General features: G+C 37.9%; 3 protein-coding genes across 5 annotated transcripts in view; 1 reads left to right on the plus strand and 2 right to left on the minus strand.

The window, feature by feature from the left end:
* The window catches only part of glis1b (GLIS family zinc finger 1b), an 88356-nt gene extending 85837 nt beyond the window's left edge, over window positions 1-2519 (plus strand). For both annotated transcript variants that reach the window (XM_032571027.1, XM_032571028.1), the window contains exon 11: window positions 28-2519. In XM_032571027.1, the coding sequence (XP_032426918.1) occupies window positions 28-164 (137 nt within the window). In that variant the 3' untranslated portion in view covers window positions 165-2519. The remainder of the gene's footprint in view (window positions 1-27) is intronic.
* On the minus strand, window positions 2518-7773 carry elovl8b (ELOVL fatty acid elongase 8b). Its single transcript, XM_032571034.1, has 8 exons — window positions 7499-7773; window positions 7369-7426; window positions 6242-6429; window positions 3631-3711; window positions 3481-3537; window positions 3270-3384; window positions 2924-3051; window positions 2518-2825 (listed from the first exon to the last, which is right to left on the minus strand). Exons 2-8 carry the CDS (start codon window positions 7424-7426, stop codon window positions 2661-2663), a joined length of 792 nt encoding a protein of 263 aa, XP_032426925.1. The 5' UTR covers window positions 7499-7773; the 3' UTR covers window positions 2518-2660.
* Window positions 7774-8252: 479 nt separating this feature from the next.
* Window positions 8253-14259, minus strand: mutyh (mutY DNA glycosylase). Of its 2 annotated transcripts, XM_032571029.1 has the most exons (15): window positions 13948-14259; window positions 13288-13418; window positions 12722-12761; window positions 12528-12601; window positions 12418-12459; window positions 12265-12336; window positions 12013-12126; window positions 11217-11314; window positions 10994-11138; window positions 10843-10915; window positions 10566-10748; window positions 10259-10401; window positions 10010-10165; window positions 9629-9679; window positions 8253-8707 (listed from the first exon to the last, which is right to left on the minus strand). In XM_032571029.1, the coding sequence occupies exons 1-15, from the start codon at window positions 14084-14086 to the stop codon at window positions 8564-8566; spliced, it is 1605 nt and encodes a 534-aa protein (XP_032426920.1). In that variant the 5' UTR covers window positions 14087-14259; the 3' UTR covers window positions 8253-8563. The 2 variants fall into 2 exon arrangements, with proteins under 2 accessions (XP_032426920.1, XP_032426921.1); XM_032571030.1 differs by lacking the exon at window positions 12722-12761 and having other exon boundaries at window positions 13948-14256.
* Between the last annotated feature and the right edge of the window lie 180 nt (window positions 14260-14439).

Here is a 14439-nt window from a genome sequence, read left to right on the forward strand (position 1 = left end):
GCGTTATATTGTAAACATCTACACCAGGATTCGGCGGGACCCAGGAGCTGCAGGGGGGCTCAGGGTGTCAGTATTCCTCCAGCACCGACGACAGCATTTTCTTTCAGGTGGGCAGCTTCGACCGCAACTTGAGCCACATGTCGTCGGTCTACACGGAAACATAGATCCAATCTATGAGTTGTTGTTGCGCTACGCTGCACAACTCACCAAGCGCATCTTCATCTTCAGTCCTTGTTTCTTTCCCCAAAACTGAAAACAAAACCTCTTCTAAGGTCATTCTGACATATCCACCAGACAGTGACCAACTGAACTAAACAAACATTACTGCCTATAAAAATGATACTTGATGCACTGCCTTATTTAAAGGTATAAAAACATAACTTGCAATTAGGCATAGATGCCTACAAAAGCTTTAGATACCCCTTTAACTTTTCTGCATTTTGTCAAATCTGTCAAAGACCGACACAAATTAGTGCATAACTGTGAATGTTTTATGTTTTAATGTTCGGAACTGAAAAGGAAGTTTGTCTTCAACTCCCTTAATTCTCACTCACCTAACAAAAAGATTTCTCCCATATCCCAGAAAGTCCAGATCTAAACATGCAGAAGACTTTGAGACCAAATTTAACTTTTCTGCTACAGACATTGTAGCAGAAAACTAACACCGTACCGTGCACATCTCAAAATACATCATCTTTACCGTGAAACATGGTTGTGGCAGCATCATGGTGTGCTTGTAATCTTACTCATCATAGCCAGGAATATTTGTCAGAGTTAATGGGAAGATTGTGGGACCTAAGTAGAGCATAAGAAAAACTGGTAAAGTTTGCAAAAATTTTGAAACTGGAGCAAAGGCTCACCAACCAGCAGGACAATGACCCTAACATACAGTCAGAGCTGCCAGGGAATGGTTTAGGTCAAGCCATATTTGTGTCTTACAATGGCCTAGTCAAAATCCAGATCTATATCTAACTGAGAACCTGTGGTAACAATTGCTACTGTTCACAGAAACTCAAATCAGACTGAGCTTGGATTCTTGCACAAGAAATATTGGACAAAGGTTTCCTTATTGATATGTGAAAACTGTGACAATCATACCAACAAAAGACTTGCAGTTGTTGTTGTATCAAAAGGTGATTCTACAAATTATTGATTCAGATAGCCAGGTTAGAAAGGCATTTTTGGTTGTAAAGAAAATATAGATTTTTCTTCCTCTTCCCAATTATGCACTACTCTGTGTTGGTCTATCACATAAAGGTTAGTTTTCTTGACCCGGCAGTCAATTTGACCGAACAGTATCTGTGTAAAACGTAGACGCAGGGGGGGGGGTTACAAATGTGTAAAATGAATAAATTTTCAATTTATATGTACAGTGCACCTATTAAGACAAATAGAAAAAGGTTCATGCAAAAAAAATACTTCCAACTAAAACGGGTCAATTTGACCCGCAACATAACAGGAGGGTTAACCCTTTAACCGTCACCTCCAAGACACGTAATCCGGTGGGTCCATGAGGATACCGGTGTCCTCGTGACAGCTCAGCAGAAAGGTTCATGGGGTATTGATACTTTTGCAGGCAATGTAACGGTCATTCATCTCCATATAAATGATTAAAGCAAATTTAGGTTAATTTGTGAAATAAATCTTGCTGTAGAAACTTTTTTAAAGGCAGCTCAAGTCAAGTTTATTTGTATAGCACATTTCAGCAACAAGGAAATTCTTTGAATGATTTACATGATAAAAAAAAAAAACATGTACAAAATGATGAACAAACATCATAACTGACAAATTGTAATGTGAAAAGCTAGTTTCACATTAGCTTTTCATGTAGATAATTTTTTTCCAATTTGAGGTCGCTTTAGATCGGGATATATCTGAGGTTTAATTTCAGCCAATTTATTGTAGGGAAGAAAACTTGACAATGTACAGCAAAATAAAATGCACACATTTCTTCTGCCCCTGCCCCGTCTCAAATTCAGCTGCATCGGCAAAATTGAAGTGAACAGATATGATGAATAGATCCCACAACTCAAGGCAGAAATTTTAAATGTACAATGTTTACATAGACAGTTTTTCATGTCATGTCCTGGAAATGTATTTGAGCAAAGTTCTCATCCTTTACTGAAACTAATTACAACAGAACCAGACTGTCTTCAGTTCAAAGTATGAATTTCAAATAATTCACCATTTGAACCACATTTTTCTCTTTAATCTACAGCCTCCATTATTTGTGGACTGAAGTGTAAAATATATCATTTTGCTGTGATGTTTTTATCAGTGACAAAAAAGTTGCATTTCTGTAAGTGTTAAATGTTTTCTTCCTGTGTTTGAATTTATTTTGGATGGAGGTTTCTGGCTCATTAGTCCTGTAATACTGCAGAGACAACCACACCTCCAATTATAATGATTGTCATTATTAATAATATTATTATTATTATGTGTATAAAATGTACAGTTTGTTTACAACAACCATTTGAGTGTCATTTAAGAAAATAAAATCACACAGAGGAGAATTGAAACAGTTCACATCGTTTATGAGTCTGTTCAGAAAAAAAACCTTAAGACTTGTGAGCTGGTTGTGCCCTCTAGTGGACGGGATAATACTGCAGCTGTCTTCTGGCAACATAGCTTCCCAAAAAAGAACTGAGTTTGATGTTGCCTCATTTCTGCTTCTTCTTGAGGACGTATTTCTGATAGTAGAAGTTACAAAAGAGCATTATGAGGGTAAGAACATAACCAAACACCACTATGTTCATAGAGTCTGGGAAGTTGCACTCGGTGATCAGGTTGTAGCCGGTGTGAAGGAAGAAGAGCAGGAACTGCAGCTGCAATGGCAAATGGGGATACAGATCAGATTAAATGACACATTTTGTGATTGTACCTCTGACAGAAGCAACAGCCAGAAAGTTCTGGAGCAACCAACCAGCTGCAGCATAGTGAGGTATTTCTTCCACCAAAGGTGCTTCTGCATGTGAGGACCGAACGCAGACAGACAGTAATAAGTGTACATGACGATGTGGACGAAGGTGTTGACAAGGCCGATGAAGAAAGCTGTGGAGTGTGGGGCAGAAAAACAAACACAAACCCCAACAATTGAAGAAAATAAGCAAAATGTGTAGGTGAGACTGAAAAAACCCAAAGAGTAACCGTATAACATCAAATTAAATATCCAAGCCTGGTAAGGGCTGGCTTCACAATTATTTCCAACTTTGTGTTGGCCAATCACACGAATCCTATTAAAATATAATATGGATTCAAACCTCACTTACATTGTCCTCCAGCCACATACTTTACTCCTGCCCACCAGTTGAAGATCATGCTGCCATGATGGTAAACATGAAGGAAGGTCAGCTGACTATTCTTCTTCCTCAAGATGAAGAAGAGCTGCTCCACAGGAACACAGGGTGTAAAATCAGTCACAACTGCACTCAAACTCATTAAAACAAATGGGATAAAGCAAAATGGGAAGAAACAAAGTACCGTGTCAAGGAGCTCTATGATCTTAGAAAAGAAAAACCACCAACAAACCCTGGCCATCTGCAGAAAAGAAAAAAAAACAACTTGTTACTGATTCAGCGACAGTCACTGTGTCTTTCTAATGCTCTGTTGGACTAAAATATGAACCCTTACCCTTAAGGGCAGTGGGCTATTCCTGTAATCCACAGGCTGACAGAGCAGGCTGTAGTTTGAGAGCCACGATGTGACCAGGAACTGAAAACAGTCAAGAGATTGAGATGGGAGATTAAGTGATTTGATATTTTTAATTTATATTTGATATTTAAAAAAGCTGTTTACTGATACATTTTCTGTCCTGTTTTAGTTTGTCTAAAAATAAGCGTCTGTGCATCCCTGACCACTGAAATTCACTCAAGTGTTGTTTTTTTTTAATTTAACACAGATTCTGCAATTAGCTTCAATGAACTGGAGCCAGAACAATTACAAAGAACATTTTTCATCACCCTCTACAAGTAAGACTTATTGGCAATAAAAGAGTAGCAGCTGTTTGCAATCAACAAATCAGACAAGAACCATTTAAAATAGGTCAACACAATTATCACCAGTATTTCCTTTATATTAAAACACAAAATGCCACTTTTAATGCTCTGAGCAGCCTCAACAATATTTACATACTTCATGACATGCTTAGTAATAGTTACCCACTGCTCCTGGGTAAAGACCTCCAGTTCAGTAATAATCTTGGATTTATGAATCATCATTGTTTAAAAATCCCACTGAAAAGTTCAAGTCAGTCTACGATGATGGCTCCTGTAGGACTTTTTCTGAAGCCAAACGTTGGCGGACTGAGATATGTTTGGGACCACTGTCCCCTGTCTGATGGTTTAATGATGCCAAAGCTTCATTAAACCTTCTTGTCCCAGAATTCCATGATGCTTTATTAAATCCATCTTGTCCCCCACGTGCTACAGGATTCCAGTGTCACAGGAAGCAAAGCATCCCCAGAAAACCACTGAGCCAACCCCATGCTTAACTACACAGTTTTGCTCTTAGTATGTGGTTCATTCATGTTCCTCCACTGACCAGAAAGTTCCAGTTTTAATTCAAATGACTCCAAATAGCAGAATCGCAAAACCTCTTTGGTTTACTTATTTACTAGTGACAAGACTTATCATAAGACCTGTTCTAGAAACTGAAACCTCACCGGATGGGCACATAGATAAACTGTGATGAAACCTCTATTTTCCAATATCAGCAACTTCAACACAAGGAAGCTTTTACTATCAACAAATAATTATCAGCTAATAAAAAAAATCAACTGTTACTTTTTTTCAATAAAACTGAGCTGCTCTGTGCACCTTGCAACAGACAGAGCCTAAAATTAGATGCTGCAAAGCTGCAAAAAATTATAAAGGCAGAAAAGGCTGGAGATCACTGATCAGTTTTCAGATTTACTGTGCAAACTTCATGAAGTTTAATATTTTATCACAATCTCTGTCTTCATCAGAGTCTAAAGTGATCAGTGAGCTCTAAACCATTCTACCTTTTGTTACTCGTTTCCATTTGAGACATTAAATGTTACTTTAAGTCCCTACACTTTTAGAATGATTTCTTTTATGCACTGACTAATGGCTTTTGGGATCTAGTTTGAAATTCTGCATTATGTTGAATAAAAATTGTATTTTAACCGAAATCTAAGTGGAATATGAAATTCTGGGTAAATTTAAAACAAACGTTTGTGCTCAGAGAGAATTTAAAATCAACCTGCACAGAGTAATAGTCTACAAGCAGATGGCACTCAAAAAACCGTCAACATGCCCAGATCTGGGGAGTTGGTGTGAGTTCACTGAAAGACGATTAAAAAAATCTCCTAAAAGCCCTAAAATACCATAATGGGATTTACAGCAGACTCTTGCTGCCACTATATTTAAATCCAGGAGTGTAGAATAAGAAAGAGACTGTAAAAGTATCAAGGAAAGACTTTGTTCTCTAAGAAAACATCAAGTGATAGAATATTCAATAATTTCACTGAACTCTGATCCAGAGCCACACAGCATTCTGGGGGATGTAGGCAGAGGAAAAGCTTTGGTGGCTCAACCTCTCAAAGCCAGCTAAGCAAGGTGAGTGGCATCCGTTGAGTTGGTTGTGATACTCAACCTGTTGAGTATCACAGCACCAATTTCAGGTTTACCCAGCATGCCTCATAACTGCTCAAAAATAATAAACTACAGCGTTGAGTGAAAGGAGATAATTAGTACAAAAGCCAGAGAGGAAACTGCGGATAAAAGAGAAAAGGTCACGTCACCAGTTTGGCAGTATTTCAGGTGTTACAAACAAAAATCTGTAATTATCGATATCGATTGATATGAAATCCTTTTGTTGTGATATGTTTTCAGCCATATTGTCCAGCCCTAAAAAAAACTCCACACCAACTGTGAAGCATGGAGCTGGAAGTTTGATAGTGGGGGGTTGTGTTAATGCAGCAGGACCGGGCCAGCTCACCGTCATAAAATCCAGCATTATTTCTACCCTGACTGAGAAAAATGTAAGAACATCTGTGAAGAAATTAAAGCTAGATTGGAAATGAACCCTGTCTCATTTTGCAAAAAACTGATCATTTAATGTGCGTTCTAATTTTCCTAAATCATATAAAACACAGACTTCAAAGTGGAGGCAAAACTGAAGTAAGATAACTGGAAATGTTTGAACAGAGTGATATTTTCATTACTGCCTTTGTCTTTAATAACTAGATTTGTCCTCTAATGGGAGACAAAATAACACACACCTCGTAGAACATGTATGCAGAGAAGCCAACCATGGCAAAGTTATAAACGATGAGAACTATTTTGAGCTCAAAAGGCTTCCGGTTTTTCATCAGATGAGAACCGGCCCAGATCATACAGAGGTAACCCAGGAAGATGAGAGTCACCGGGACAGGGGAGTACACCAGCGGCCAGGGGTCCGTCCTCTTGTCTGGAGGACAAAAAAGGCACAAGTCAGAACACCAAGGCACACAGATGTATCACAATCCACGTCAACAGCTTTCAACACAGTGAAGTTTTACAGAAAATGGAAAGCTGCTTCCTTTACATGACTATATATTTAAAACTGAAAAGCAATTGCTGCAAAAAACAAAAATCAATTAACACAAATATAGTAATATCTGCTCTGTGATGGACTGTCTGGTGTAACCCGCCTCTTGCCTGCTGTACATAGCCACCAAAACAAACATCCAAACTTCCGAAAGGTTACTTAAACTTACAACTAAATTATTCTGAAAATTTGTGGAGTCGCATGATGAGGGCTCTGGGTATAATAGATTTGGAAAACTTTTACAAGTCAAAATGCATGATGAGCATTGACTCTTACCAAAGAACACTGAATAAAGCAGCTGATTCAAATGATGCTTCATGAATGTTTTAATCTGAGGATGTGCACACAGCTAAAACTGGGCTTTTGGACCTTTATATTTTTTTTCCATCTAACAAAGCTATTGTTTTATCGATTGAATTATACAAGTGTAACATTCTGTGCCACATATTTCAAAATGACACAGTGACCTCATAACCAATCTACTACTTTAACAGATACGTCCAATAATGTACTATTGGCAACACATTCAAAAAATGCACTGAAAAACAAGAACGACTTTCGTCGGGGAAGTTAATGGCTTCCTGTTTCTCACACTGCCATTAGGGAAAACTGATATAATATCAGTCATGAAGGCAAATCATGTGGCAAGCCACAAAAAGTTCCTTGTGCGGCTGGTTAATCCGGAGAGCACAGCTGCAGCGCCCAAGTCCCACTCAGACATGTCCTTTTTACTCATGTCCTCTGCTGCAAAACATGCATACGCAAAAATAACTGGATGGGAAAGTAGGTTGGAACTTGGATAGATAGAAATCATTATACCTCCATTCTCCAAAATCCACCGGTGCACAGACAGGACACGGTTCCATGCTGAATCCATCTACAACATAGGAACACGGGTTGCTAAGGGTGAGGAATTCACAATACGTCTTGAATTTAAACATACACTCACTTTGCAAACCGGGTTTAATTGTTGCCCCTTGATGACAGCGCTCGGCAACCTTTGGACTCTGTTCCAGGTTTTTCTGTAATCACCGGGAAAAAGAAAAAAAAAAACTACAGGGCGCTTAAAAAAAGAGCAAAAATTTTTTCAAGTGGGATATCTGCACTGAAACCCTATCTTAAAGTTTTGTGAACGGAAAACTTTGGAGGTGTTCTCCAAAACAGTTTCTTCTAATTTTACTTTGAGAGATATAAGCGATGACACCACTTCCTGTGCGTTTCTTCCTGTCAGTAGTTAATTGTATTTTCTGCGCACTGGAGGGCGCCGTTTCCTTCAAACTAATACGACAATATCTCAATGTTAGGACATCACATAAAGATTAATTTATTAGCCATTTTTAAACTTCATTAAAATAACTGCTCATATTAAAGCATAACATCCATTACACATCTTTCTTAAGTGTTTGTTTCAGTAAATTTGGATCATTGTGGCTTGCAGCTAGTGACCCACCTCAGCATAAAACAATATGATGGGTTTTCATTAGCTGTAAAACAATGGTCATCAAAATGAGCAAATGTAAGAAAGGGCTTAAAATCATTCTGAGTGCAAAGAGTCTAATTACTGAGGTTTTCAATTAATTTGATGGCATCAATTAGCTTTTCAATAATATTCTAATTTATTATTGCTATATTTGCCAGAAAGGTCACTAAAGGATTTGTAGTAAAAGAAATTCTCTAGAAAAAAAGAAAAAAATGACAATTGATGTTTACCAGACAACTTGCATTTTAATCTTCAAAACTTTTATTATAATTGGAGGAATGAGATTATCTTTTACATGGCTAAAAAATACTAAACATGGTCTGTGTTTGTGTGTAAAAAGAGAGTAGAAATGTGTAATAAAAACATCTGACATACATCAATTCCTTTAAAAATATGCATTTAACAGATGATATAATAAAAGCTCAAAAACTTGACCTCTGTCTGGGCTCTGATTTAATACAGGAAAGATACAGGAAAGGAGATTCAGCATGAAAAAACATGCACATTTAAAGTCAACGCGGATAACTGTAGGAACTAACTACTTTCCTCTTTCACTGTCTTGAAGAAGGAACTAAGTGAGAGCTGTCTGCCTCCACCATCAGCTGCAGTCAGTCTACTTTTTTTTGTTTTCTGTGACCTGTCATGTTTTAGTCCTTCAGGCTTCCGTCTTTTTCCATCCTAAAGGAGGCAAGCAGAGATGGTGTTCAATGATTCACAAATATTTGCCTTTGATCTACAAATCTTTAATAGTATTTCAATTCAAACAAACCATGCTACAGTAAATCCATAAATGCTTGATAGTATGCACAGACAATATTTTGCAAAAAAATGATCATACTTTGAAATGCTTTTCTATTTTTGTTACATTATAACCAGAACCTTCAATGTAATATTACTTTGGGACTTTGTGTGATAAACTAACAATCTAACTATTAAGTGGGAGAAAAATTATACATCTTCAATTGGTTTAAGGTCCAGACTTTAGACTACTCTACAAAGATTAAAACCTTTCTACTGTAGCTCTGGCTGTATGTTACGGCTTTTTCTATTTTCAAAAGATTAATTAAACAGTACTCAAATTTTCAAAACTTGAGACAGTTTAAAGACCCAACCTTACTTTGAACGTCTCTCTGACTTTATCTCTGAACTGTCTGCTGTCTTCATGATACCATTTGTCCACTAATGTTCCTATAACAAACCTTTAAAGTTCACACAGGATCACTTGTTTGCTAAATGGGTGACTTCTGAATGTGCACATTTACTTGGTAAGTGATGATGTCCTTCTAATGCGTATTTTCCAACACCAAGCTGTATAAACTTGAATATTTATTGGATTTAAGCAAATTAGGTGATAGGTACTTATGTAATAAGTGAGGGTGAAAAACTAGGCAGCTTCTGTTCCTCTGGCTAAATAGAAGTTAAACTGAGCCTGAAAAGTAAATTGCCAACTTTCTGGAGCGCGATCACAAATCCTTTAAATGTTTTGTTGCAAATAGTCAATAAGGTTGTAAGAAACGCTTTGAAAAACAAAATTCCCACAAATTTAAAAGTCAAAGATTTAGGCAGAAATCAATGTGAAAATACATTTGAGTAACTTACCTTTGAGGTTTTTTCCTTTAAACTGTCTGCAGTATCAAAGAGATTCACAATCTGCAAAAAAAACACTCTCATATGGTTTACACAGAATACAAGCCACAAATAACAATCACCAAAATATTCTTTTTATAAATAAATAAAATAAGCACAAGCTTCTAATATTTTAATCAAGCCTGCCAAAGTAAAATTGCCTGTTTTACTTCTGCTTCGGTTACGAGCAGTTGAAGCACTGAATATTTTAGGCCATTATTATAATCGGGATTTTGGAAGAAGAACATTGCCACACTGTGATTGAAAACCTAAACAACCAAAATATAAATAAATCAAAACTAAATTCACAACAGCCCTTCAGTGACTGGCCATGAATTCAGTCAAATCACAAACCTTCTTCAGCCCAGTGGACACAGCAGCATCCTGCAGACCAGGTCTGGTGAGCCATTGTTGCTTTTCATTTGGCATCTGTTGTGTAACATCCCTGTCCTTTAAGCATGTGCTATAAACCACATAGGTCTGGTGAATGTGGGAGAAGATGTGCACCACCTGCAGGTGGACAGTGAGGAGAGGACAGCTGCACAAAAAGCTCCCGTTGAACAGAGAGTTGTATTAAACCTTGGTGGTAAAAATCAAGCTTACCTCTCCTACATACTGGAGAAGATGTTCATTCAAACAGCTCCTCAGTATTCTGTTGACTTCTTCACACAGCGCCCTCTTCTGTTTCACCTCATTGTCCTCCTGCAGCAGAAGACTTGGAAACTCCCATAAACCTGCTAGCAAACCTGCAAACACAAACGCCACTGGTTAATGTTGCATTCATCCACTAATCAGGGTGTTTAGTGGACCTGTAGATGACACAGGGAGGTAAAATCTGGGCGCCAGATGTAAGTGTCACTCACTATATTCAACGGTTTGTTAATCAACGTCAAAATCGTGCAGCACCGACCTTTGTTTGGTCTTTGCACAAGCAGGTACTCCTCACCACCTGCTTCTCCTGGCCTAGTCACCACGCACGTCAGTGTCCGTTCCACCCGAGGAGCTTTCTTGGCCGGCTTCCTTGGGAAGTTCTGAACACCCAGCTGATAGTCCCACGGCTCAGAGGGACACAAGGAGCAAGTGCCACTGTTCACTGAGGAAGAGGGAGAAGAGTAAAGGGAGGTTTGGTTCATTATGATGATTAAACTTGTGTCCAAGAGGTCAGATGGATAGCAGAGGAGACTTACTACAGTCCTCAATATCAGGCATGTCCAGCTTTCCTAAAAGCTTCTTAGCATTTTGCTCCTGTTTGACATGAACCTGCATCAACACATATTATATAAACAATTAATACTTTACAGACTTTCTGCCTGAGCCCATCTGAAACAGTGAGCCAACCCTGTGATATGAGCGGCAGTGAGACTGGACGGGACACTGGCTGCACAGCGGGCCTTTGGGGGTGCAGACTCGAGCTCCAAGCTCCATCATGGCCTGATTGAAGTCTCCAGGTCTCTCTGGATCCACCAGCAAATTGGCAAGATGCCTGAAGGAACCACGAGATGACACTGGGTTCTCTACATAAGTAGTCTCTGATTATTTGATCTGTGAATTTAAATCTCACCAAAGAGCCTCCGTTACTGCAGGACTTGTGCTATCGGCCCCTATGGCCCTCAGGCGACACAGAACCCGAATCACGTTCCCATCCACGGCGCCGGTTACCTGAGCGACACAGATCATACCAGGTATTGCTGGTAAATGATAAAGCTACTATCAAATTGAACTTATTCTAGTGACAATTCTATAATTTCTGTGGTGGTTTACACTTGAAGGTGATAGTTTTCTATGTCAAACAAATATTGCTGAATATCAAGTCTAATTAGGTCTAATTAATATCTTTAATTCTAAGATTAAAGATGGAATGGGTGCAAATGAACAGCACTGACTGCTACATCACTGCTCAGATCAAATCAAAATGAAAGGACAAGGTTTGAACGGTTCTAAGAATTAACTTTTTTTTAATTTATTGTAATTTTGACTAAACCGTTATTACAGTCACATTACAGTCACATTAACATCAACATATATGTTTTGGTTTACTCTAAGAAAGAATAGAAGGAGGCCAGTGTCACTAAAGTAAAATATTAAGTTCTACATATAACAGCCTCCTTATAAGCCTTTTCGTAAACAATGTTTTTTTAAACACTGCTTCATTTTGAAATGTATTTGCTGCCCATAAATGAGACACATAAACAAATAAAGCAGAAAGGCAGCCTTTAGGCTTATATTCCATGTCTTATGTGTGATGTTCTTTGGTATACTGTTGAAATAAAAGGTCACATGTCAGTGTAGCTTTAATAGCATTGACCCACAGGAACTCATGAAGCTTGATGTGCAGATACTCCTTTGTCCTGACCAACCTGGCCCAGAGCAATAGATCCAATCGCGGACGCCGTGTAGCGTCCCACACCAGGCAACTGTTTCAGCAAGTCGTCCACAGTCTGAGGCATCTGTCCCTCCAGCTCCAAGACCACCTGAGGAAAAACAACAAATAAAACAAAATCATCACAAAGTGATCGAGTAACTGGAAAAGGGTTCTGGGTACTTTTCCAAAGTTACTGGAAAAGTAAATACATTAGGAGAAGCATTCAAATATCTGATTGTGGACAAACCTTCTGTGCTCCTTCATGCAGCCTTCTTCCACGTGAATAGTAGCCGAGGCCTGCCCACATCTGGTTTACCTCCTGTATCACAATAAAATGAATGTATTAAATGTAAAAATCACCAGCTCTGCATGCGCCAGCTCTACTGATTAAAATGATTACCTCTATTGTAGCAGCTGCGAGATCCTGCACTGTGGGCCACCTCTGGAGCGCAAAATATACAGCATTTATATTAAACTTCCAAAAGTATTTTATTAGTTTAAAATACCCACCTTCATCCATCTGTTATAGTAGTCTTTCACTGTGGCAACTTGAGTCTGCTGCAGCATTATTTCTGAAACCCATACTGTAGAAATAAACCCAAAGCAGAAAAAAAATTATAGTTCAACAATTATAGTAATTAAAGAAAGTGTAGTACACTGGTTTTTAAACTTTCATATTTTCTTGAATGCATCCATTTTCATACCTGCGTATGTCCTAATGTTGATGTCTGATTCTGTCAAAGCCTACAACATGAAGCCAGTTAGATGGGGCAACTTTGAGATTAAAGCTGCTTAACTGAATTTACAAATCTTAAAGAATAAAACAACATGATCCAAGCAAAACGGAATCTGGACAAATAATTTTAAAAATTAATGGTGTCATTATTTAGAGCTAGTTTAATTAAAAGCAACATGCTAATGCAAACATGTACTAAATGATCAATACTTACACATAGTTTTATAACCCAGGACCCCTCAAGCAGTCTAACAGTAATATAACATGAAAAAAACGATACTTAACGAAAGCAAATAATCAAGTAGCAAGATAAGCAAAAAAAAAAAAAAAACATATTGTGGAGCAGCTCTTTTTTTATATATAATGTTGCACTGATAGCATACTTAAAATAAATACATTTTATCTTATGACTGAATAACAACAACCAAAATAAATGGCTTCTTGTTAGGTGCCATAAACATATACTGAACAGTAGTTAAACATATGTTAAATATTATATTTAGATTAGAACATTTTCCAGTAAGAATTATTTACCAGAGTCCTCCATGGCAGCTCTCTCTTGTCTTTGTCATACCAGCGCAGGAGATGAGAGCGCAGAAACACAACTTCAGCAGGATCAGAGAATGTGTGGTATAAAGATGGTGGGAATGAAGTTGTGGTTGGTTCTGGTGGGATGGAGAAATCAAACAAAAACAAAAACATAATAATCAAACAAAACATATTACCAGCAAATTCAATTTACCATCAAAATCTCTTGATTTTGTACATAAGGTCAATTATGACACTATGATATGATTACTCGGCAGTCAAGTCATCTCTTGCTGATTTTAAGTTATTAAATCAGGCAGCAATATTCACCTTAAAAGTTCACAAGAGTCTGTATCTAATCTTTAACACTGTAAATTAACAAAGGAAGACGATCAGAGTAAAGCGGGTGTTTTTTCTAGGAAAAGGTCAGATTTGAAGACAACACGGGTTCCCCAAAGTCAAGATGTTGTGAAGATGAGGCAGCCTCGGGCAAAAATCAAAGTTCAGTCCGGTGTTTTTTTGTTTAATTTCTTGTCTATTATCCACTATTTGCAGGATATGCCCGCAAGCGACACCAAACTCTGAAGGCTGAATAACAGTTTGTGTGGATGTCACGTTGAATGCCTGGTTTGTGTTGTTACTATTATTATCAAATCATCGCGGTACCTTTTTTCATTGGTGTTTTTGACTTCTTCCGGGTTTGGATAGTTGTTTCCACCGTCTCCATTCGGCCTTTTTTGCCTTTAACTACTGCTGAACGCAACCTGCTCATTATGAAACACCGCATACAGGAGCTAAACACCATCCAAAGGAAAAGAGGAATGTTTTCACTTCATGAATACACTGTAGCTCCCGCCACCTTCACAAAGTATCACTGCGCTTGACCAATCAGCTATAAGGAGACGACTCTCGAGTAGTGACGTCATATCCGATGCGAAAAACGGACTCTCTTTATACATTATATCTTATCATTGCTTTTGATGTGCTGTTATTTAATGTCTTTTTACACTAAATACACTAAATAAAACTTTGTAAAGTGTCAATTAATGTTGTATTAGAGGAAAAGCATAACTTTACGTAACCTTAAAAAACAAAACAAAACACTGATTTAATAAATAAATTGGAAAAATATTCAGATTTGTACAGGTCCGTGTTTGT

The sequence above is a fragment of the Xiphophorus hellerii genome, chromosome 9 (genome assembly GCF_003331165.1).
Source record: "Xiphophorus hellerii strain 12219 chromosome 9, Xiphophorus_hellerii-4.1, whole genome shotgun sequence".
NCBI lineage: Eukaryota > Metazoa > Chordata > Actinopteri > Cyprinodontiformes > Poeciliidae > Xiphophorus > Xiphophorus hellerii.